The sequence below is a fragment of the Dermacentor andersoni genome, chromosome 10 (genome assembly GCF_023375885.2).
Source record: "Dermacentor andersoni chromosome 10, qqDerAnde1_hic_scaffold, whole genome shotgun sequence".
Classification (NCBI taxonomy): domain Eukaryota; kingdom Metazoa; phylum Arthropoda; class Arachnida; order Ixodida; family Ixodidae; genus Dermacentor; species Dermacentor andersoni.
The window spans coordinates 13,621,406-13,643,725 of NC_092823.1; the positions used below are offsets into that span (position 1 = coordinate 13,621,406).

The window sequence follows — 22,320 nt, forward strand, 5'->3', positions numbered from 1 at the left end:
GGCTATGGAATCCCGGATACAGGCGGCCGTTGCGAGTATGTCGGGGCCCGGCCGCTCGTACGCAGCAGCGGTGGCCGGCCGAGTCGATTGCCCGGTCACGTCGGCGGGGGCGCCGGGGCCTGGGTATGCCTCGGGGGCGCCTGATGGTCACGGGACTACAACAAGCATGGCGACCTTACGGCAGTGGGTGCAGGGACACGTGGCTTTTTTGACTCCAGTAAGTCCCACCAATTCTCCAGCTAAGGATGTCATGCGACTGCTCAAGGCAAACATATAACCTCGTAGTGCGGGACTTGGTGAATTAACTCTGCGCGAGACTCGTCTCGGAGTTACGGTCATCGCTAAAGAGACTACTACTCTAGCCCGTTTACAAACGGCAGTTAATGGAAGCCCGATAACGCGTACGGCTATGACCATGCGCATCCCGGAGAAACGGAAACCACATGTTAAGCTTACTGGTGTCGACCCTGAGGTATCCTCAACGAACCTCATTGAAGCTATTAACGCCCGGAATCCCGGGTTCGAATTGGACACTGCCGAAAGCAAAGTATTAGTATCGTTTCAAGAGCGTGGCGGTAATATGACACACATCGTTGAGGTAAACCCGGCAGATTTTCGGAAACTCATGAAAAAAGACAGAATTTGTGTGGGGTGGACCGCAGCGCGTGCAGTTGAAGATCTTTATGTCTCGTTCTGTACGTTCTGCGCGTCGTACGGGCACACGCGCCGCTTTTGCCCCGTCAAAGACGTCACGTCTAGGGCAATATGTACAAAATGTGCCAGTAATCACCTGGCAGAAAATTGTACTGTGCGCATGGGGGATGCGGCGGTTGCCTGTGCGGCGTGCAGGGCGACGGCAAGGGACTCTGCGGGACACCCGACGGGCGATATTCATTGCCCGACACGGGCTGAGCGGGTCGCAAGATTGAAAGCCCGTACTGACTATGGCAATTAAGTGGAGTGGGGCCTGCAGCGTTCCCCTCTTGGGGTTGGGGCGCTGCGGACCCTCCGCACAGGAGTCGGGTCCAGTGGTGAGGTGCGCGCAGACGGCGCGGTCGCATGCGGCGGGGCGTCGATTTGTGGGCAGGGGGACGCGTGGGAGCACGCCATTGGTAGGGGCATTTGGATTTATTCCCCATACTGTCAACAATCAGACTTCAGTACGACTTTGAAATGATCACAAGCAATAATTTGAAATTCATTCAGGCTAATTTGGACCATGCAAAGGCGGCGACGATGGTGCTGGTCCGAGCCATGCAGACGCAAGGCATCACATTAGCCGCCGTTTGTGATCCCTACATCAGGGCGGGTGCGATTCCGGGTATTCCGGAGCATTACCGTCGCTTTGCTTCGCCCGACAGTCCCCGCGTAGTTATTTTCGGGGACGGGTCGGGTTTCGACTGTTTTCCCACGTATTCGGGCCACGTATCGAACCGAAACTCAAGATGGCAGCTGTTTGAAATGAATGAAACAGCTGACCACAAACCGTCGCTTACCGAGCATCCCCGTAAACTGACGGCAGCACAGTATGTCTTGTTGGTAGTTGCTGTCTTGGTGCATTCGCTGACACTAATGTTGGAACTGAAGCGCAAAATGACAGCATCTACGCTTGCAGTGAATAGTTGACGCACGATCGTCGGCCACTGAGCGTGGCTAATCCCTGTAAAGTAGCGGTGGCAGTATGTCGTGTTGATGGTTGCTGTCTCGGAGAGTTCTCCCATAGTACTGCTGAAATTGTTGTCAATGGACGCGCACCAGACGATGTATGCCTGGTCGTCACGACTGCGATGCTTCGAGAGAACTTGCAACTCGAATCGCCTCTAGTACCACACCGACAACTGTATCGTCTGCTGCGTCGACGAAATATGACATTCAACGGTAAGTCGCGGCGTTGAACAGACGGCAGTGATGTTGACTGCGCATAATAATCTTTATGCAGGCCCACAAGTTCAAGAAGAGTGTACTGCAAAGCGTTTATTCATGATGCTGAATAAAAGAGTCCAGTGGCGGTCTGTACGTTTTCCTGAATATTTTCTACCCCTCTGCAGTCAAGCTTCCAGACGACAGTGTTTGTCCATCACAGCGCCATGGCACCACGGGACATTGGCCCTCACATAAACCATCGGCAACAGGAAATTATAATCAACTTTATGGAACGAAATCCCCGCTTAGTTAAATCATCAGGAGATCTGGACCCAAAATTCACAGCTCAAAGAAAAAAGGAAATGTGGGGGGAGCTCGCCAATTTGCTAAACGATGCCGGCCCTCCCACAAAGCCCGTGGTGCACTGGCGTTGCTGGTGGAATAAATTTGTAAGTCGGGCCAGGGCGGACGCAGGAAACCTCTCCGCCGAGATGAAGTAAGTAAACCAGGCGTGCATGCGTTACGGTAACGTCTGTTTCGAGCGTTTACGCAAACCACATTGCAGGTCTACCGGCGGTGGACTTCTTGGGGGCGCCAAGGGCCGAGTGCTCGCCCTACTCGGCCCTGCAAGCACCGTACCGGCGCGGCCTGCGCCCTTCGTGAGCAGCCACTGCGAAGTGAGAATCTCCCTTGTATATTTGTATTCCTTTAGAAAAGCCAGGATTGGCAGTTAGAAACCTTCACCTGTCCAGTTGCCTTGTTTAACTAAGCAGTAAGGAAGGGCATAATGAGATTTTGTAAATAAATCTAGTAGGCAATAAACAATGCTGGAGCACTAGTTTCCATTACAAATGAAAGCCTTGGAGGCAAGCTGTACCTAAATAGAGCAAAGCCTACTGGATTGCACAATATGATTCACCTTTTGTAACTATTGTGACCAGTGTCTGCATCTCTTAAGCTTAAGAATTTGTTTTTTTCTTAAATGCAGAGCGACTCCCAGCAACCACACACCTCAGCTATGACTGAGGTGTCACAGCCAGGCGACACCTCAGTCTCTGCAGCCTCAGCACCTCAGCAGCAACCACCATCTGCGAGCACCGGCGTTACAGGAAGAAGGTGTACTGCCAGCCGTAAGTGTGTGGTGTGTGAACGTAATTGCGACCTCACGCCAAAAATGTGTGCATTGAATGTCAACATAGCTGTAATAGTGATATAGAAGTTTCTTGTACTGGTCACTGCAGATGACAGGCACCTTGCAGTACTTTATGCATGTGAGACAAACATGTCAAGTGAAGAAAGGAGACCACACAGAGAAGGTATACTCAAGAGAGGTACTACAACCAACTGATTTTATTGCTGCTTGGTCAGTACCGGTGTACACACAGAGGCACAGCAAGGCAAAAAGAAAGTAAGCACAAAGACCCTGAGCATGTGTTGGTGGGCTAATTCGTTAAGCATGGTTACAAAGACGGCGCCGAATAAAACAACACACGAAGAAGGGGGACGTGCTGTCTCGTGTCCCCCTTCTTCGTGTGCTGTTTTATTTGGCGCCGTCTTTGTAAACAAAAACCCTGTAGATCACCAAATAAGTTAACGTGGCATTTGCTTGTTGCGTGCACATGTTGACATTTATTTTTCTAGCTAGGAACCTATACCTCATGACACAAGTAAATTACGCAAAGGTTCTGTGTGTACTGTGTGTGCGCAGTGTATGTGTACTGGTTAGTGGTATGTCAAAAAATTGCAGTAACCTTCATAGCGGTGTTGTGATGAAGATACTACGCAAAACCTATTCTTTTTTTTAATTCGGGACACGATAGATTGAATGTAATGCCCTGAAATAAAAGATGCAATCGTTACAAAAATGAGAAAGGAAGACACACTTTTCACATGTGTCTAATGTTGCTTGTCCCCGTCTCCCACGGTGTTATCATACATTACTTACCGATATGGGCAATTATACACGCTTGATAGCAAGTGTTTAAATGCGAAAGGCACGTAAAGTTTATTTGTCCACGTGGCGTATTGGTTAATAGGAAAACTGAAGGCATACAAGGAGCACTTGTTCGGACAGCACTGTAACCTAGTTGAACTGCTCATGAACGCTATACACACAGACACCGAAACAGCACTGAGGAAAAGGTGTGTCAGCAAGGCATGCCATACATTTTTTGCACGTATATTTGCTATTGCTATCCTGAAGCAGTAAGATGTGCACCTACTTGTAACGATGCATATGTGGTACGTCGTTATGCTGCAATCTCAGAATTTCACACCATGGCATTGATTTGATAACCTATTCTTTTTGTGTTTTGGGGGATCAACTTTATGGAACAGGACATGTAGTAACGCACCACTGTAAACTTGTTGACCACTAGATGCTTGGTAAAGGTCCAAGCATTCGCACTGACAAGGCAGTTATGTTTGGAAATTTCACCTGGAGCCACACGCGCTTTTTCATTTCATGTAATTTCCTTACAGACCGCAGAGTAGGAATATTACATAAAGGGCAATAACATTTGAACAAAACAAGCCTGCTCATATGTGAACATGCGGTGCGAGGAGCCCAAGTGGATGTAAAATGCAATTGGGTGAGGCGTCTGAGTAATGCATGTAAAAGTCTTGGTCATTAGTGGGTATGTTATACGCTATGCGTGTGCTTGAGGCAACTTCATGTTTCACTCACTGTCAGCTGTGCAGCAGATTGTTTAGCTTTCAGCTTTAATTGGAGTGGTGAAGAGTCGAACAAACTGAACGCATACTTCATGGATACTCTGTTATTGAATGTTAACGCTACGTATGTTGTACATAATAAGTGCAAATGGATGTTGTATGGTTCAGGTAGTTTGGATATTTAGTAATGAGGCAATACATGAATAAAGAATTTGTCCAGAAAGGTTTTTAACTGTGAGCAGAACAAAGGCCACTGTGAAAAACCGCTTCGAATGTATGTAGTATTATTGGTGGGCAGACAAACCTAACGCATGGGAGATGCCCACAAAAACGTAACAAAAATTGAACGAAGGCAACAACTACAGCACACTGTGAATGTACACCTGCATGCTATGTATTCGTTGAATGCTTGAAAAAATATTGCACACTTTCAGTCATGCATGTGCGATTACCTAGTGGCTTGCTAACAAAGCTCGCCTATGCATCAAGCTAGGAGTGTATTCTAGGGGGCCAATGTCACTTCTGTTAACTGGCAGAGCTTCATATGGAAAAGTAATTTTGGACAACTTGCACAAATCTGAAATGAAATTGTCAAGACTGAAATGCAACAAATGTAATTATGCAAATGCCATGTCACACAACACATACATACAGTCCAGCCAAATGAATACTTGCATGACATCATGTGATGTGGTTGCTGGCTGAGCACTCGTGAATGGCTGTTTCTCTCTACTAGAGGTACAGAAAAGAAAGATTAAAAAAGAACAAGAAACTTCCTATGTACCTGAACTGTGCATGCTATTATCGACTGCTGGGGAATAGGATTTTGTGGGAAGTCGATATATTACAAGAAACGTTAAATGCACAATGCAAACACTGCAATCCACATAAAAGAAACGATGAGCTGCATTAGTTGCGTGGCTGTAAAAGGAACTGTAATTTCCATTTTAACACGTTTCTATAACGATTCCCAGGTTTATGCTCCTCATGTGAGACCATGAAGTATTCGTGTTTCAGGTATGAAATGTATGCACAGACAAGTACAACGTGAAACCTGGTGCAGATGAATACTTGTATTACGTTTTGCTAATGCTGCCATAATTGCACTGCTCTTCCTTAAACAGCATAGTTACATTTTTTTAGTCGCGCAGCTTAGAAGCTAGTGTGCTCCTGAAATTATGCAGGGCCTCCAAGAGCTACATCAAGAGGCCGCTTGCTGCAGCAGGCTGTGGGGGACACCGCGAAAAGGGTCACCCTCGCAGCTGCACGAAATGAGCTAGCCGAAAAATTATTGGAGGAGTCCCGCAAGGTGAGATGGCAGTGCTGATAGAGTGTGTACGTGTAATTCAACCCGAGCGAATGAATTTTTGCCGCAGCCGAGTGCAGATGTGTAGTTGGTGAATAGAAATGAAAACAGGGAAAAAGTTCCTACAATTTAACATGTTAAGCAAACTAGTAACTCAAATGCAGAGACACAAGGAATGTATGTTACGAATGTATGAATCTTCATTATGTACGCAACATTTGACATGAGAAGTATTGACTATTGTCTAGGGGATTCTGGAATGTGTTGCGCTTTTCTAGACGGTATGAACATAACCTAATGTGCAAAACAAAGTTGGGCATCACAAGCAAGTTTATGCCCAGAAAAGTGGATTGAAGTCTTGTAACAAGCAGCTTGTAGTGCTTAGGCAGCCGTAATACCTTTTGTCACATGTAGTGCTGTTCAATACATTGTTATTCATGTACGCATAGCTAGCATAAAATGTACTGATTTCTGCAATACAAAGTGATGAACCCTTTCATTGTTGTTTTCCTTTCGGGCATGAAACACCCCCAGCGGTTTTTCTTTCTCAGATATTGCAAACGAAATGCCAGTTTCTTTTTCTTTGTGCAGAAAGAAAAAAATATGATGCCACCTACAATGGCAAATGCTCCCTTTCTGTGGTCCTCAAATCACTGTCACACAAAAGCAATGTCAAAGAAACGCAGAAACATCAGTGCGTCGACAGCACTGAAAGGGTTCAGGTGATAGCTTATCAGGACCTCACGGCCTCCAGTACGAGTTTTATACACACTTCTGTAATCAGTTGAAAAGCACTGTGATGCAGCTACATGTCAGTTGCCAGACATATGGATAAGTGTAGCGTATCGAAACAGGGCGATGTTTATGTGAATTTTAGATACCTCATAATTTTCACCGACTACCCCCCCCTCCCAATGACCCCCTTTGGCATGGCTGAGAACCTTTCGTTATGAATAGCAATGTTGCACTTGCAACGGCCAAAATGCGAGATACTTCCTCCTGGCGTCAGGGGCCACATCATGCCTGTGACAACAGCAGTCTACCTAGTGGTTGTGCTTCCAAACATTGAAGCGTTATTACTGGCACATTCATTTAGAAAACATGTACATTTGACAGAAAATGCAAGATGTGCAATTGGAACAATACAAAACTGTTTTAACTAGCTGTTAGTTGCATACCAATGTGTGCATAAGCCACCCCACATATCACAATGTTACTTGGAAATTGAGTGCATTCGTTGCTTACCTATCGTCACAAGATAGGCACACTCTTAAGTGTGGTAACATAGCATTGTTTTACACTGCACATTTTTCATTCTGTGGTGGTGACCTAACATGTATTGTACATGTGACATTTCATTGATGTTTGCCTGCTTGCAGCGTTTTCTTGGGTCTTGTACTCTGACCATGCAGTCCTGCTTGTATATGCACTCTGTGAACTTTTCCCGGGTCAAGCATTCTGTTGTCAGTGGCCCCTGAGAAATGTACCAACGCAGTTATACTGTGTCTCGTTTCAAATGCTCTCAAAAAATTTTGCTCTGCTTGCAAATGCGTCAAGATGCCATGCATATAGCTGAACATCTGTACCCAAGCATGCTTTTCATTCATCTATAACGACCGCTATAACTGTGCTGTAACCACACATCTGGCAGTATCTGAATCTCATGTGAGAGTCCATATGGTCAAGCAGCCATTGTCGTTTGCTTTGTAGCACTTCATCTTTTTATTATGTTATTTGTGACGTTACATGTGTCCGTAGCAGCACACAGCACATTTAAAAGATTTATGTCAATTATGATGACAGAAATCAGCATGGAGCGACATATGGTTGCATCAGAAAGCTTTACAAACATGGCGTTGACAAGAACTGAAAAAAACCGGCAATGCTACATAACAAGAAGGACGACCAGCACATGACAATGCGAGGTACAGCTGTAGTTTTTATGAAACGAGACACCCGAGCACGTTGCTAGTAAGGCAAATGAATAGCACCAACAATATCAATACAAATAAACATGTCAGTTGCAAAGCAGTGACGGGGCAATTAGTAATATATATGAATCATTACAGACCGCACACTGTTAATGAATAAGTCCATTACAACGCATCACTGTTACCTGTAGAAATAGGAGGAAATTGCATGACATCTGACTATCAATGCAATACATGCTTGTAGGTTTCGCAGAGAACTTGGCTAGCACAGGAACATGCATACCATTTCAATTGTGGATCGAGAGCTATAGTGCAGTAGCAGAAATAGTTGCACCAAAAACCTACAGGCAAAAGGTGGATAGTACAGAGCAGCCAAACGAAGCTACAAAAGCTTTGTTTCGCAGAACAGGCTTGCATATGTCCTGCGTCATGAGGTTGACATTACATAGAGTGCATTGTTCACTTGTCTATGTATCTAACAATCAGACATGTTGCAGTGCGTACCCAACATTTCCCCCTCAGAAAACAATACGTTGGTACGTCCTTGCAGTGATGCAAGCAGTACCGAGATTGAGAGTGCACACATGCAAGTAGGAGTCACATTAGGCAAGCACTAGCAAGTTGACGTGATGTGCTGCCATTGCGACACTTCACCCAAATGCGGATGCAAACATCATTGGGCAACGTCACCATGGCGAAACAGCACTGGATGAAATCTATACAAGAGCAAGGTTGCGCCCAACCTACCACTAGGCATGCAGTCCATTCTTGCAGTATGTGAAACCAGCTGTCATTCTGCTGACCCAGAGGCACAGGCCAGACTTGCATGCCTGTCAAGTCATACCTGCACCACGCCAGATCAGTCGCCGAGACGCTATGCAAACGCTGCATTAGCCTGTCCAGGCTGGGCCGTAATTGACAAATTAATCACATGCGAAATGCCACCTGTACAAAAAGCAGTTTTGTGCCGGTGGAGGCTAGCCATGTTCACTTACAATACATGGTTCAAGTGACAGCCCCACTAATGGTTCATTAGATTGTCTACACGTTTTGCATGCCTGGCTTTGACCCAACCATACTCTTGTGTTCCCAGTGCAATTGCATCCAGTGCTGCTTCACATTACCAGTTATCCTCACATATTCTTGTCGTCGTGATGGCAGCAGTACATTTCATGAGAAGCGAGGCTGAATGAGTGCTGCTGCATGCTGGCAGAGTGAAAATAGTAGCCTCGTTCTGTCCGTTACATTTTCGCAAGATTTAATGACAGCAAGTCAGAACGTGGACGCACGTTTGTTAGGCGGATGTGTACGAAAGAGCCCAAGTTTGGATGAATGTGTCGGTGCTAGTGGCATTGCATGGCCATGTGTTTTGCCGTCGAAGACGACCGCATGTTCAGCAAAACTCTGCCTTTCACAGTAACATGTGTAGAAGCATTGCTGATGAAAGATTTTTATTGCAGCAAACTGCTGAGCTGCAGGCGCTCAACAACCAGGTTGGCAGGCTGGCCGACGCAGTGGAGCGGCAGGCAGACGCCCTGGAACGGCAGCTGAGGCCAATTTCGGAGTTGGCCACAGTCATGGCCTCATTTATTGCAAATTATACGCCACAAGTTTAGTGTTGATTTCGAACTAATGTGTATGTATTAAAACTTCTTAAAAATACCAGCATATGTTTCAAGGTTTACTAGTAATGTAGTGTGGCAATGTCACAGGTGAAACTGCCCCAAATTATTTTTCAGCAATTCTTGGAGCAAGTAACATTGCGTGTTAGAGCAGTCTGGAGCAAACATAATTGTATTTTGGATCAATTTGGGGCAGAAAATATTCATTTTGATGCAGTTTGGAGCAGGCCAATGTCAATTTTGGTGGAATAATGGAATTTACAGGGCACTTCGAAAGCACATAGGTACATTAAAGACCAACACGAAAACAACATTACAGTATGTAAAGAGGCCGCATTGTGCATGTTTTTCTGCAGAAAGACAAGAGCATTGGTGGCACTATGATCTAACTACACATTGCCATGCCAAAGCTGATAACTGCAATTTTATTAAATCATGTGGCGCAATCAACGCGGTCACACAGCTTCTAGTTCACGATATGTCACTGCAGTCGCAGAGAGCCGCGACCAACTCCGGGCTGGTGAAACTTCTAGCTATTCCAATCTGTTTTTACCGCAATAGCAATTATATGGACACTGTATGCGCATTTGTGCCGTCGCTGTAGCCGTGATGTTCCAGATTAATTCCAGGGGCGATAACGACGTCGCCGTGTACTGTATGCTGTAAAGTATGTGCGAGTCAAAGCGTGTGAGGATGGGCCGACGATGCCATTTGACAAGCTCAACATTTAATGAAGTACATTCTAATTACAACCTCCTAAATGTCCGTACATGCTCCGGCCACTTGCAGGAAGCGCTGAAGAGTCCGCTGTTGTGAGCGCAAAAATTCATGAGGGAGGCGCGTTGGCTAGGTGTGCAGCATGTGAACAGCTGTTCCCCCCCCCCTTTTTTTTACATAGAATTCGCTCCCTGTTCATGGCACAATCCTCCACATTTTTGTTTTTGGCGCAGTACGGAACAGCAATTCGCCTTTCTGTCAAGATGGTGCAATTGACAAAGGAGTTCCTGCTTTTCAAGTATGGATAGGCACCGCACAACTTTGTTGTGCCATTGGAGTAAAGAAAAAAGCCGATTTTTAAACTAATTCTTGCACCCTCACTGCCAACACAACATCACGTATACTTCGTGCAGATTACACAAATGCATGCCAAAGCTATGAATTACATGCATTAGTAGTTTACGTCCGAGCCGCTAACTGCTGTCAACATTTCTTCCTACGCTCATGCTGAAAGGAAATACTAATAAAGTGTTACGCACGCACACTTCTTCGCAGTACATACGAGCATAACATGTCGAAAAAGTAAACCGCTCCTCGATGATGGGACACAAATGTGTGTCCGCCTCAGACAGCGGAAAAATCTCGTCATGTTAACGACTTCCAGCATAAATAAATCTCGATGTGTGTCACAATGTAACACACGTAGGAAACTAAAGGGAACATGATGAATATGGCCAATCATTCAAAGATGACAAATTCTATTAAAAGAATTGTCGCACGAGACCATTTGAGCAAGCACAGTAACAGCACAGCCCACATAGCGTGTCTTCCAGTGCATACAGAACAACAAACTGTTGCCACAAAAGCTTGAGTGCGTTCCTTTACAGCTTATGCTATCGAAACCTAAACTGTATGTTGAATAATTCACATGGACATAAAGGAGGTGGAAACTATGGCTTGGCATATGAACTGCATGCATTTTTGGTTTCGGTCATGAGTGAACATGACCTCGTAGGAGCACATGGAAATACACGGTAATAAGAAGCTTGTCTTTGTCAGCCATGCAACAAAAATCGCACTTTCTCAGTCACAACAATACAGGTGACACATTGAGATACACATGATAACGCAACATAGCTCGAAACATATTATTCAACCAAATGAGGTGACCAGCGAATTGTGAAACGCACCTAAAAACAAAAAACTTCGTATGATCAGCCCCACATTGCTTTTAGCACAATGCCTAGTTTCCGTTGTAAATTTATTTTCAAAGTTGTGCAACACAAAAGAAGGCAATGAAATGTAAATTTTGTCAGCCACTCAAACGAGGAACAATTGCGCAAGTTGCACTTTTTAACATGAACCGCATAGTTCGAGTTCGCAAAGGTGTTGCAAATATGCTGTCAATTTAATATTGTACATCATAAAGCGTACTGAATGTGTAGCAATGCTACGTAAGCTGTTCCGCGTTTGAAGATCATTGTTGGGTGTCATTCACATTCAGGTACATATAATCGTGTTATGTTACACGTTTCACGTCGTGGCGACCTTCATTCAGTGAAGCTTTCCGAAATTACCTGTTAACGGATTTGTAGTAAACTTTGCTCCTATGTTACTCACAGGTGCCATTTTTCTTGTAGTACCGCAATTTTTATTTCTCTTGAAGGTTCAACACATTTCAATGCGATTGCTGTGACGGTGATGTTAGGCAAGCGACTTGTGCAGTTAGGATACACTTTAAATGGAACCTCTGGTGTTTAAGTGCATTAGGATGTTTTAATATCCAAATGCCGTTGACATTACTATTACCAGTGGAATGGCATAATTGGCTTAGAAGCTCATCCGTAATTTTAAATTGCGAATAAACCTTCGATTGCTCATACAGAGTCAGCACTGCAGGATCGATATTTTTTTTGCCCACTGTGCAAGGCAGCTGACATGCCCAAACACAACACCGTGTGCTGCAGGTAGACGAAGAAAAGCATCGGTTGTGACGTATGTCAAAATGATGATCGCTGGCCATCGACTCGTGCGAAAGGCTCCTAGCTTCGTCGTTTGTGGTCTAAGTGGTCGTGTAGTGTACGACATCACAAACACGGGACGCCAGGTGCAGAGTTATACATCCGTGGGCATGACCCGGGAGCATGCATATTTGAGGTTCGCGATAAGGAAAACTAATTCATGTTTAGTCACATCGTTTGGCATGAACAATTAGAGTACAAAAGGGAATGTTTACTCAAGATTTCAATTTCAAGGTCAGTGGACATAGAAAAATTTCCCAAGTTGCCCTTTCAGTGACCATATTCAGTTGGCTATGAGATGGACCTTCCTATTAGATATAAGGTAGAGGCTACAAAATGCTTCAACTATTTAAAGAAAAGGTAGTACGCAACACTTTCACATGTTTAGAAACTTCTGCAACATTGTAGGTTAGGAAAGTATTACACATTCAGCTCGAAGTGACGCTTTTGTGTTAGAAGAAGCAATCGCGTGAGATTACCTCCATAAAAACATACTGCTCCTCCACATACGGTGAAGGTATGAGTCCCACTTTCATTGAGCAAACATTGTTCTTGCAGTCTCCATGCATTACAATTGCTTCATGCAAACCTTTCGTCTATGTTTTTGAAGAAAGCTGTTGCTCCTCGAAAATTAGCAATTGCACACTACATGGCTCATACGAACACTTGCAATAGACCTCCTTGCTCTACAGTGGTGCAACAGAGTTGATACCAAGTTGAGAAGATTCTGTCAAGGGAAATGCGAGACTGGACACACTACCACATCACTGCTATGATACTAACGGAATTTCAGAAGGCCGACAGTACAGCAACCATTGAACGACAGTTCTGGATGAAGCATTATTGACAACAAAGAAACCACATGATGCACACCATGGTGTGGTGATGACGGCATTACGACCACTGCACGTGAACCATGAAATGTTGAAGCTGTGTAGGAAATATGATGACAATGGCCTAACACACACAGCGAGATGACATGATGATGGAATACATGAACCTGGTATGCTGACAAAAACAGGATGACAATGGTGTCATCATGAGATCAAAGCCAATGATGGAGATGGTATTGTGCAATTCTGACTCAGAGATGCGGACACAATGAATGCAATGGCATGACTGATGTAGGGTAGCAAAGTGGACTCAGTCTGGTTAAATACCCTGCCTTTCCTTCTTCCCTTTCTTTCTCTCTGTCTCATGAAATAATGACAGCTGATTTCAGGGTACGACGACAACGGCATTGGCAGCAGCACGATACGCAATGGAAAGGTGGTGAGAGTGATACTGAAAATGACACAAATACGATGAAGCGACAAGAAAGAAATCACAACAGCATTAGGGGGATGAAGTAATGGCAACATCGCAACTGCATGCTATAATGCCATTACGCTATGATGCTGGAATGTTGTAATGATGTGCAACCATTCTTACTACTCTTCTTTTCTCACTGTTCATGCAAGACGCACGGTGCATTACATTCATGTACTGCCAACAGAAAGCGAGAACACCGCAGCTACACATACCCACACTGCACGACACACAGCCACACAGGTAGTCGCGTCTCAGAGGCAGTAAACTGCTAGCTGCAGGCAAAACACAGCACACAAGGAAAACTGCGAGTACGTGTACCCACACTGCACGACACACAGCCACACAGGTGTCGCGTCTCAGAGGTAGTAAACTGCTAGCTGCAGGCAAAACGCAGCACACAAGGAAAACTGCGAGTACGTGTACCCACACTGCACGACACACAGCCACACAGGTGTCGCGTCTCAGAGGCAGTCAACTGCTAGCTGAAGGCAAAACGCAGCACACAAGCAAAACTGCGAGTACGTGTACCCAGACTGCACGACACACAGGCACACAGGTGTCGCGTCTCAGAGGCAGTCAACTGCTAGCTGCAGGCAAAACACAGCACACAAGCAAAACTGCGAGTACGTGTATCCACACTGCACGACACGCAGCCACACAGGTGTCGCGTCTCAGAGGTAGTCAACTGCTAGCTGCAGGCAAAACACAGCACACAAGCAAACTGCGAGTACGTGTACCCACACTGCACGACACACAGCCACACAGGTGTCGCGTCTCAGAGGCAGTAAACTGCTAGCTGCAGGCAAAACGCAGCACGCAAGCAAAACTGCGAGTACGTGTACCCACACTGCACGACACACAGCCACACAGGTGTCGCGTCTCAGAGGCAGTCAACTGCTAGCTGCAGGCAAAACACAGCACACAAGCAAAACTGCGAGTACGTGTACCCACACTGCACGACACGCAGCCACACAGGTGCCGCGTCTCAGAGGCAGTAAACTGCTAGCTGCAGGCAAAACACAGCACACAAGCAAAACTGCGAGTACGTGTACCCACACTGCACGACACACAGCCACACAGGTGTCGCGTCTCAGAGGCAGTCAACTGCTAGCTGCAGGCAAAACACAGCACACAAGCAAAACTGCGAGTACGTGTACCCACACTGCACGACACGCAGCCACACAGGTGCCGCGTCTCAGAGGCAGTAAACTGCTAGCTGCAGGCAAAACACAGCACACAAGCAAAACTGCGAGTACGTGTACCCAGACTGCACGACACACAGGCACACAGGTGTCGCGTCTCAGAGGCAGTCAACTGCTAGCTGCAGGCAAAACACAGCACACAAGCAAAACTGCGAGTATGTGTACCCACACTGCACGACACGCAGCCACACAGGTGTCGCGTCTCAGAGGTAGTCAACTGCTAGCTGCAGGCAAAACACAGCACACAAGCAAACTGCGAGTACGTGTACCCACACTGCACGACACACAGCCACACAGGTGTCGCGTCTCAGAGGCAGTAAACTGCTAGCTGCAGGCAAAACGCAGCACGCAAGCAAAACTGCGAGTACGTGTACCCACACTGCACGACACACAGCCACACAGGTGTCGCGTCTCAGAGGCAGTCAACTGCTAGCTGCAGGCAAAACACAGCACACAAGCAAAACTGCGAGTACGTGTACCCACACTGCACGACACGCAGCCACACAGGTGCCGCGTCTCAGAGGCAGTAAACTGCTAGCTGCAGGCAAAACACAGCACACAAGCAAAACTGCGAGTACGTGTACCCACACTGCACGACACACAGCCACACAGGTGTCGCGTCTCAGAGGCAGTAAACTGCTAGCTGCAGGCAAAACACAGCACACAAGCAAAACTGCGAGTACGTGTACCCACACTGCACGACACACAACCACACAGGTGTCGCGTCTCAGAGGCAGTAAACTGCTAGCTGCAGGCAAAACACAGCACACAAGCAAAACTGCGAGTACGTGTACCCACACTGCACGACACACAGCCACACAGGTGTCGCGTCTCAGAGGCAGTAAACTGCTAGCTGCAGGCAAAACACAGCACACAAGCAAAACTGCGAGTACGTGTACCCACACTGCACGACACACAGCCACACAGGTGTCGCGTCTCAGAGGCAGTCAACTGCTAGCTGCAGGCAAAACACAGCACACAAGCAAAGCTGCGAGTACGTGTACCCACACTGCACGACACACAGCCACACAGGTGTCGCGTCTCAGAGGCAGTAAACTGCTAGCTGCAGGCAAAACACAGCACACAAGCAAAACTGCGAGTACGTGTACCCACACTGCACGACACGCAGCCACACAGGTGTCGCGTCTCAGAGGTAGTCAACTGCTAGCTGCAGGCAAAACACAGCACAAAAGCAAAACTGCGAGTACGTGTACCCACACTGTACGACACGCAGCCACACAGGTGTCGCGTCTCAGAGGCAGTAAACTGCTAGCTGCAGGCAAAACGCAGCACGCAAGCAAAACTGCGAGTACGTGTACCCACACTGCACCACACACAGCCACACAGGTGTCGCGTCTCAGAGGCAGTAAACTGCTAGCTGCAGGCAAAACGCAGCACGCAAGCAAACCTGCGAGTACGTGTACCCACACTGCACGACACACAGCCACACAGGTGTCGCGTCTCAGAGGCAGTCAACTGCTAGCTGCAGGCAAAACACAGCACACAAGCAAAACTGCGAGTACGTGTACCCACACTGCACAACACGCAGCCACACAGGTGTCGCGTCTCAGAGGTAGTCAACTGCTAGCTGCAGGCAAAACACAGCACACAGGCAAAACTGCGAGTACGTGTACCCACACTGCACGACACGCAGCCACACAGGTGTCGCGTCTCAGAGGTAGTAAACTGCTAGCTGCAGGCAAAACGCAGCACGCAAGCAAAACTGCGAGTACGTGTACCCACACTGCACGACACACAGCCACACAGGTGTCGCGTCTCAGAGGCAGTCAACTGCTAGCTGCAGGCAAAACACAGCACACAAGCAAAACTGCGAGTACGTGTACCCACACTGCACGACACACAGGCACACAGGTGTCGCGTCTCAGAGGCAGTCAACTGCTAGCTGCAGGCAAAACACAGCACACAAGCAAAACTGCGAGTACGTGTACCCACACTGCACGACACACAGCCACACAGGTGTCGCGTCTCAGAGGCAGTCAACTGCTAACTTCAGGCAAAACACAGCACACAAGCAAAACTGCGAGTACGTGTACCCACACTGCACGACACACAGCCACACAGGTGTCGCGTCTCAGAGGCAGTCAACTGCTAGCTGCAGGCAAAACACAGCACACAAGCAAAACTGCGAGTACGTGTACCCACACTGCACGATACACAGCCACACAGGTGTCGCGTCTCAGAGGCAGTAAACTGCTAGCTGCAGGCAAAACACAGCACACAAGCATAACTGCGAGTACGTGTACCCACACTGCACGACACACAGCCACACAGGTGTCGCGTCTCAGAGGCAGTCAACTCTACATTTCTTCATCTGCCTCTTGATGGTCTGCTTTGTTCTCCTTTTTAGTAGTTATTTTTCAGATAGCTATATCATTATTGTGTGTATTCAGCAATAAAACCTTCATTGGTAGTCAGTGCTTGTGTCTGTCCTCGTTTAACCTTTGCACTGTACACTCGCGGTAATAGATCAACAACTAGCTTAATAAGCTGCCCTTGTAAGTTCCTATAGGAGATGTTCCTTCAAGTTTGTATTCATGGCTAATTTTCCCTTGTGTGCATGTTTTAGTACTAAGCTAATTTGAAATATTAAAACCTTATATAACATCTCGTTTGGTGAAAGTATTTTAAGAGTTTGTGAACTCTGGTCATGATTATCAGTTTATCTTGGCTATTGCAGGACAAAAGGATTAAATGTTACCCCTGTCCTGTGTCGAATCCATCTGATCTATTCTCTAACCTCGGTCTTGTCACGCACTTAATGCTTTCATGGTGCAGTTTACTTAAATTCTCCCACCTGATGACTCACAGTTCAACTGTTTGATATTATTTCATGGAAATGGTTGCGCTACAGTGCTGTTGCATATTGTTTTTTGTGTATTGTTTGATGTCGAAGGTTGATGCATGCTTTTTTAAACATCAGGTACCCAAATAAATTGTGCAATGTTGCTGCAAGGAGCCTCGTAAACCAGTACCCAGCACTGAGGGACACATTGCACCTTGGCCATGTAAGAGCATTTTCTTATAACTTTTTTTTTCTTCTGCACTTTTAGATGTTAAGCATATCCTGGCCAAGGCAGCCATATTTCGATGGGGGCATAATGCAAAAATACCCGCGTACTCAGATTTAGGTGTACGTTAAAGAACCCCAGGTGATCCGAATTTCCGGATTGCCCCACTACGTCATGCCTCTTAATCAGATCGTGGTTTTGGCACATAAAACCCCCTAATTTTTTTACGTTAAGCATGCTGCCAAAGCCTTTCTTAGTACTTTTTAAAGTTTATAGCCATCCTTGCTTGCAGCTGTTCAGGTCTGTGTGCTTGTGATTGAGTAGAGATGTGATGCTTTTAAAGCTTTGCAGCTTAACTAAATATGAAGATATCAACAGCACCTCTGCATCTGGCATGCATATGGCGACCTCTTGTAAAATTAATTGCATGCTCAGCTAAATATGTATTTGATTAAATAATATATTTTTGTACCTGTAGCCGTTTTTATGCGTTAAAGTTTTGACCAACACCAATACTGAAAGTAATTCTCAGATATTGTGTTGAAAGGTGTGCTAAAATAGCTCACTTGGTACATTTTGGAATGTGAAGGAAACAGTGCAAAAAGCAAGCTACGGTTAGGGCAACTTCATGTTTAACTGTACTGTGTTTGCAGTTTCTTTCAAAACCTGAAAACTGTAAGTCATTGAACTGTTGATTAGGTATGTAAAGTCAATTGCTTTCATTTCATTCCAGTTCTCATGGTATATGTGGCTAAGAAACAAGTACAAGAACGTGCGAAAGTCAATGCCACCAGGATGCCCTGAAGTCGATGCAGAAGTGAAAGCAAGAAAGGCAAGCGAAATTGTGACACATGCTCAAAATCTGGATATTGAAGACAGGTGATCAGCTGCAAGTTTGCATGCATATTTTATTAGATAAACTGACTCTCCTTTCTTTGTTATGTGGCTTAGTTGAAACATTTAGTTGCTTCTCTTGATGTACTTGTTCGTTTCATTTACATTTTTTCTTTAACAAATGCAAACATGCAATCCGGCTATAGCAACTATATCTGCACTGCTGTCATCAGAGATTTTGTAGGCGATCAAAGAAGCAAAATATCATATCGCATCGCCACCTTGAACCTAGGGTGAAACATTAGTTCAAGATGTAGTGGTAGATGCATTTATAGACTAGTAATACAGCATTCGTACTGTAATGTATATTGATATACATGCTAAGATGTAGTGAAAAGTGTGTGGCTATGTTGCTCTGACACTTAAGTTGTTTTAACCCTTCATTGATGAGTTCTGCATACAGCATACCAAAAAATATGAATTTTTCTTGCTGATTTTTGGCATTGGGTAAGAAGTTTCTTGTTAAATGTATTGAGCCAACACTGAATGACTGACAGCAAGTGTCATTTGTCGGTTTAGAGCAGGAACACAGGATGGGAAAAAAAAAGACATGGGACTCGTTGTCTTTGGAAAGCAAGGTCAGAGGAGACAGACCAGTGCAAGATATCCTGCTGTTGTGACCTGAGACACACAATGCGAAGAAATGTACACCTACAGTACACATATGCAGAGAGCTCTCTGTACAGATTCCAAACGCAGCCATATGTCGCTTGGGGCGAAGCCCACTTCTTCCCCCATACTACTAAAGGAGTTTCTACAAAATATCCTTTATTTTCGTTGATTATGCTTATTCTCAGTGTCTGTTGCCCATTTAGGTATAAAATAATTTGTTTTGTATTTATATGCGTGGTCATTGAAGGGTTAAACAAATAGAGTCGTTCCAATGAATGTGAATGTATAACTTTAGCAACTCTAGTCGGAATGTGTTGATCATTCCACAATCTTTGTGAGACCACGAAACAGGAACTAGGCAGCATGAAAATCACTCAGCAGTACCAAGAAGGAAGCTTCAGCACTTATACAGTACTGCAGAATACACTTCATCTACGCTGTACCTGTGGTGTCCTTTTTATTATGTGGTCTTGATCCCACTACGGGGAAATAACTCTGCTTTGCAAGTGAATTGCAGTACTTTAATACTTTAAGTGCTTGCTGCAAAAGGAAAGTGCCATTAGAGTATTACAAAAGGATCATGTGTTATGAGGCAGTCGCTAGACGTGGTATGTCACAGTACTGAGTTGCCGGCGGCCATTATAATTAGCTGTTTTCTGTGGCACTGTTAACTTGACAGAACATAGTCAGCATTATTTGATCAATAAACAATACATAATTCTGGCCCTTATATGGAACTTTGTCTCATCTCTGTGATGCGCGCTACCCGCTTTTGATGTTACTGAGATGGAGTGACTCCTTGCAAAGCAGCAGGGTAGTCCTGTTAATGATGCTGTCATTCACACTTACACAGATTGTTTAGTAGGCATTAGCTCAGTGCCATTCCCCCATAGAATCACAGCTTGCATTTCATTCATGTATAATAGAAACATTCTGTAGATTTCATTTGAAAATGTGACATTGGAGGGCATTATGCTATAAGTTCACAGCAGTGAGCCCCATTATAGGAAGAGAGCTGTTGTCTCAAATTACTTACAGCAAAGTGTAGCCATGTACATTCTCGCCTTAACTACTGCAGTTTAGTATGGGCCACAATGACCAAAACAAACATAAATAAGGTTCTCGTATTGCAAAAAAAAATTTTTCGATTAATCGCTAATGTTGATAATACAACTACCTCCAAGTGTGCTTTTGAAGCACATAACATTGTCCGCGTCAATCATTTGTATAACTTTAAGTTGTTACAAAAAATTTATTTTTCTACGGCATCCACTGCCGATTTTTATTCTCTGCCATCTTTGGACATGCGTCGTGCTAACATACACACAAGACCTATTAATACATGGAATATACCATGTTTTCGCGCTAATTATAAATTACAAATGTTGTCTTATAACCTGCCCCATGTTTTAAACACGTATAAACATACAAAAGGGTATACCAAAGCTGAGCTGCGGAAATATTTTGTTGAAATGTGATTTTAGGTCTTTGCTAGTAGATGCCGCATGTTTGCTTGGTTATTACTTTTATTATTTCTGAACATATGTGTGACCATTTCAGCGTTTCGATTTTATTGTTCAAATTTTGTGCAAAGATTATTAGACTCTGTATGCATAAATAGTGAATGTTTCTCTTTATTGAATGTGACTATTCTATGTGTGTCTGTTGAAGATTTCCTGTACCACTCGTGTGCTACTGCTTGTAGGGGTTTTCTGGACACAGTCAAGCTGTGCTGGCAGCTTTTTGCTAAAAACCTACCCTCCAGTTGAATCTGGAAAATGAACTTATATCCTTATACTTATTTAAATATGTTCTGCCTAGTGTGTATCCACATGTGTGGGCTTGTGATATGCCCTGATGGCAAGGCCATTTGTGGTTCGTTCAAAGAGAACACCAACGGATGCATTATGGGCACGTTGCAAGTGCTAGGCGGCGCCCTGTCTTTCCGACCCCTAGCGCCATCTGACGAATAGTTGCGCGAATGTGGTAGGATTACTCACGGCGTCAGCAGCCCGCGCTGCGTGTTTGGCGCCCTGTCAGACCGTAGCGATGGCGCGAAACAGCGTGCCGATATTAATTTTAACCGGGTTTCGGGAATTGCAAGATCTCCACAGCTTTTTTCGTGAAAAGAATTTAGAGAAAGGAAGTCGTCTATTTGAAGTGGGGCACGTCTACGACGTGAGGGAAGTGTTGAACTCGCACTGATCGGAAGTGACTGCTAGGTGTATTCCGCAAACGAAAAATAACGCACCAGCGAGATGCGTGAAGCTCAGCGTAAGTTACTTCGTTATCTGCGGTGTGGACGCATGCAATTATAGGTGACATTGATTCTTGAAGATCGGCGACAGCAGACAAATCCTAGCGGGGAGCTGCGAGTGCCGTGCTGGCATCGCAGGGAAGTGCAAGAACGCCGCGGTAGTTTCCCTGTACATACAGGACGGCAAATACGAAGCCAAAACATCTCATCCAAGAACGTGGGGCGTACGAACGACTCGTAACACCTACCCGAGGTATCCTAACATTGCTCTCCCCAAAGACAAATAAAGGGGAGCAGCTTACCAGTTGTGTTAGACTACACTGGGAAATTATTTTCGCCGAAGTCACTGGAAGTGCGAGACTTTTATGTTGCGATTTTCCAGTGCGTGCAAAGGTGGTTCCAATAAACCACGCTGTCAAAAATTTTGATCACAACTGCCCCTTAGTTGATATGCTGGGCGCAGAAGGCTGTATGCCAGCTCAAACAGCTTCAACCCCTCCTCAAATCTCTCAGCAAGCCCTAGCGCTCTTTGAATGGGAGAGGATTGGGAAAGAGTTCCACTGCTTTACTGCGGTACAGTGTGGGAACAAACTACTTTGTTTGCTGCATATCCTGATACGCACTGCAGGTTTCCCGTTGCTGCCATCATTGCTGTAAAAGCAAAGAATTCAGCGTTAACGCGCTTGGCATAACGCCGGAACATAAAACAGCGTATGCCGTCGGACGAGCATACCCAGTGTTGACGCCCAAGGGGTACTTGCATGGACCACTGAGGTACTCGCATCAACCCCTGCTTTGGGAGTAATACATACACCTCAGTAGGTCTTGCAGGAGAGAGTCACCGGTACTGTGAGGGATTCGCCCGCACTGTACTTCCGAGAG

At 45.5% G+C, this 22,320-nt stretch overlaps 1 protein-coding gene and 1 long non-coding RNA gene across 2 annotated transcripts in view; one reads left to right on the forward strand and one right to left on the reverse strand.

Moving 5' to 3' along the window:
- Positions 1 to 22,320, reverse strand: part of LOC140213587 (uncharacterized) — a 179,480-nt gene that overhangs the window by 37,052 nt on the left and 120,108 nt on the right. The gene's annotated exons all lie outside the window — the stretch shown is intronic.
- LOC140213738 (uncharacterized) lies at positions 2,333 to 6,026 on the forward strand. Its single transcript, XM_072285014.1, has 4 exons — positions 2,333 to 2,359; positions 2,429 to 2,540; positions 2,852 to 2,993; positions 5,721 to 6,026. Exons 1-4 carry the CDS (start codon positions 2,355 to 2,357, stop codon positions 5,861 to 5,863), a joined length of 402 nt encoding a protein of 133 aa, XP_072141115.1. The 5' UTR covers positions 2,333 to 2,354; the 3' UTR covers positions 5,864 to 6,026.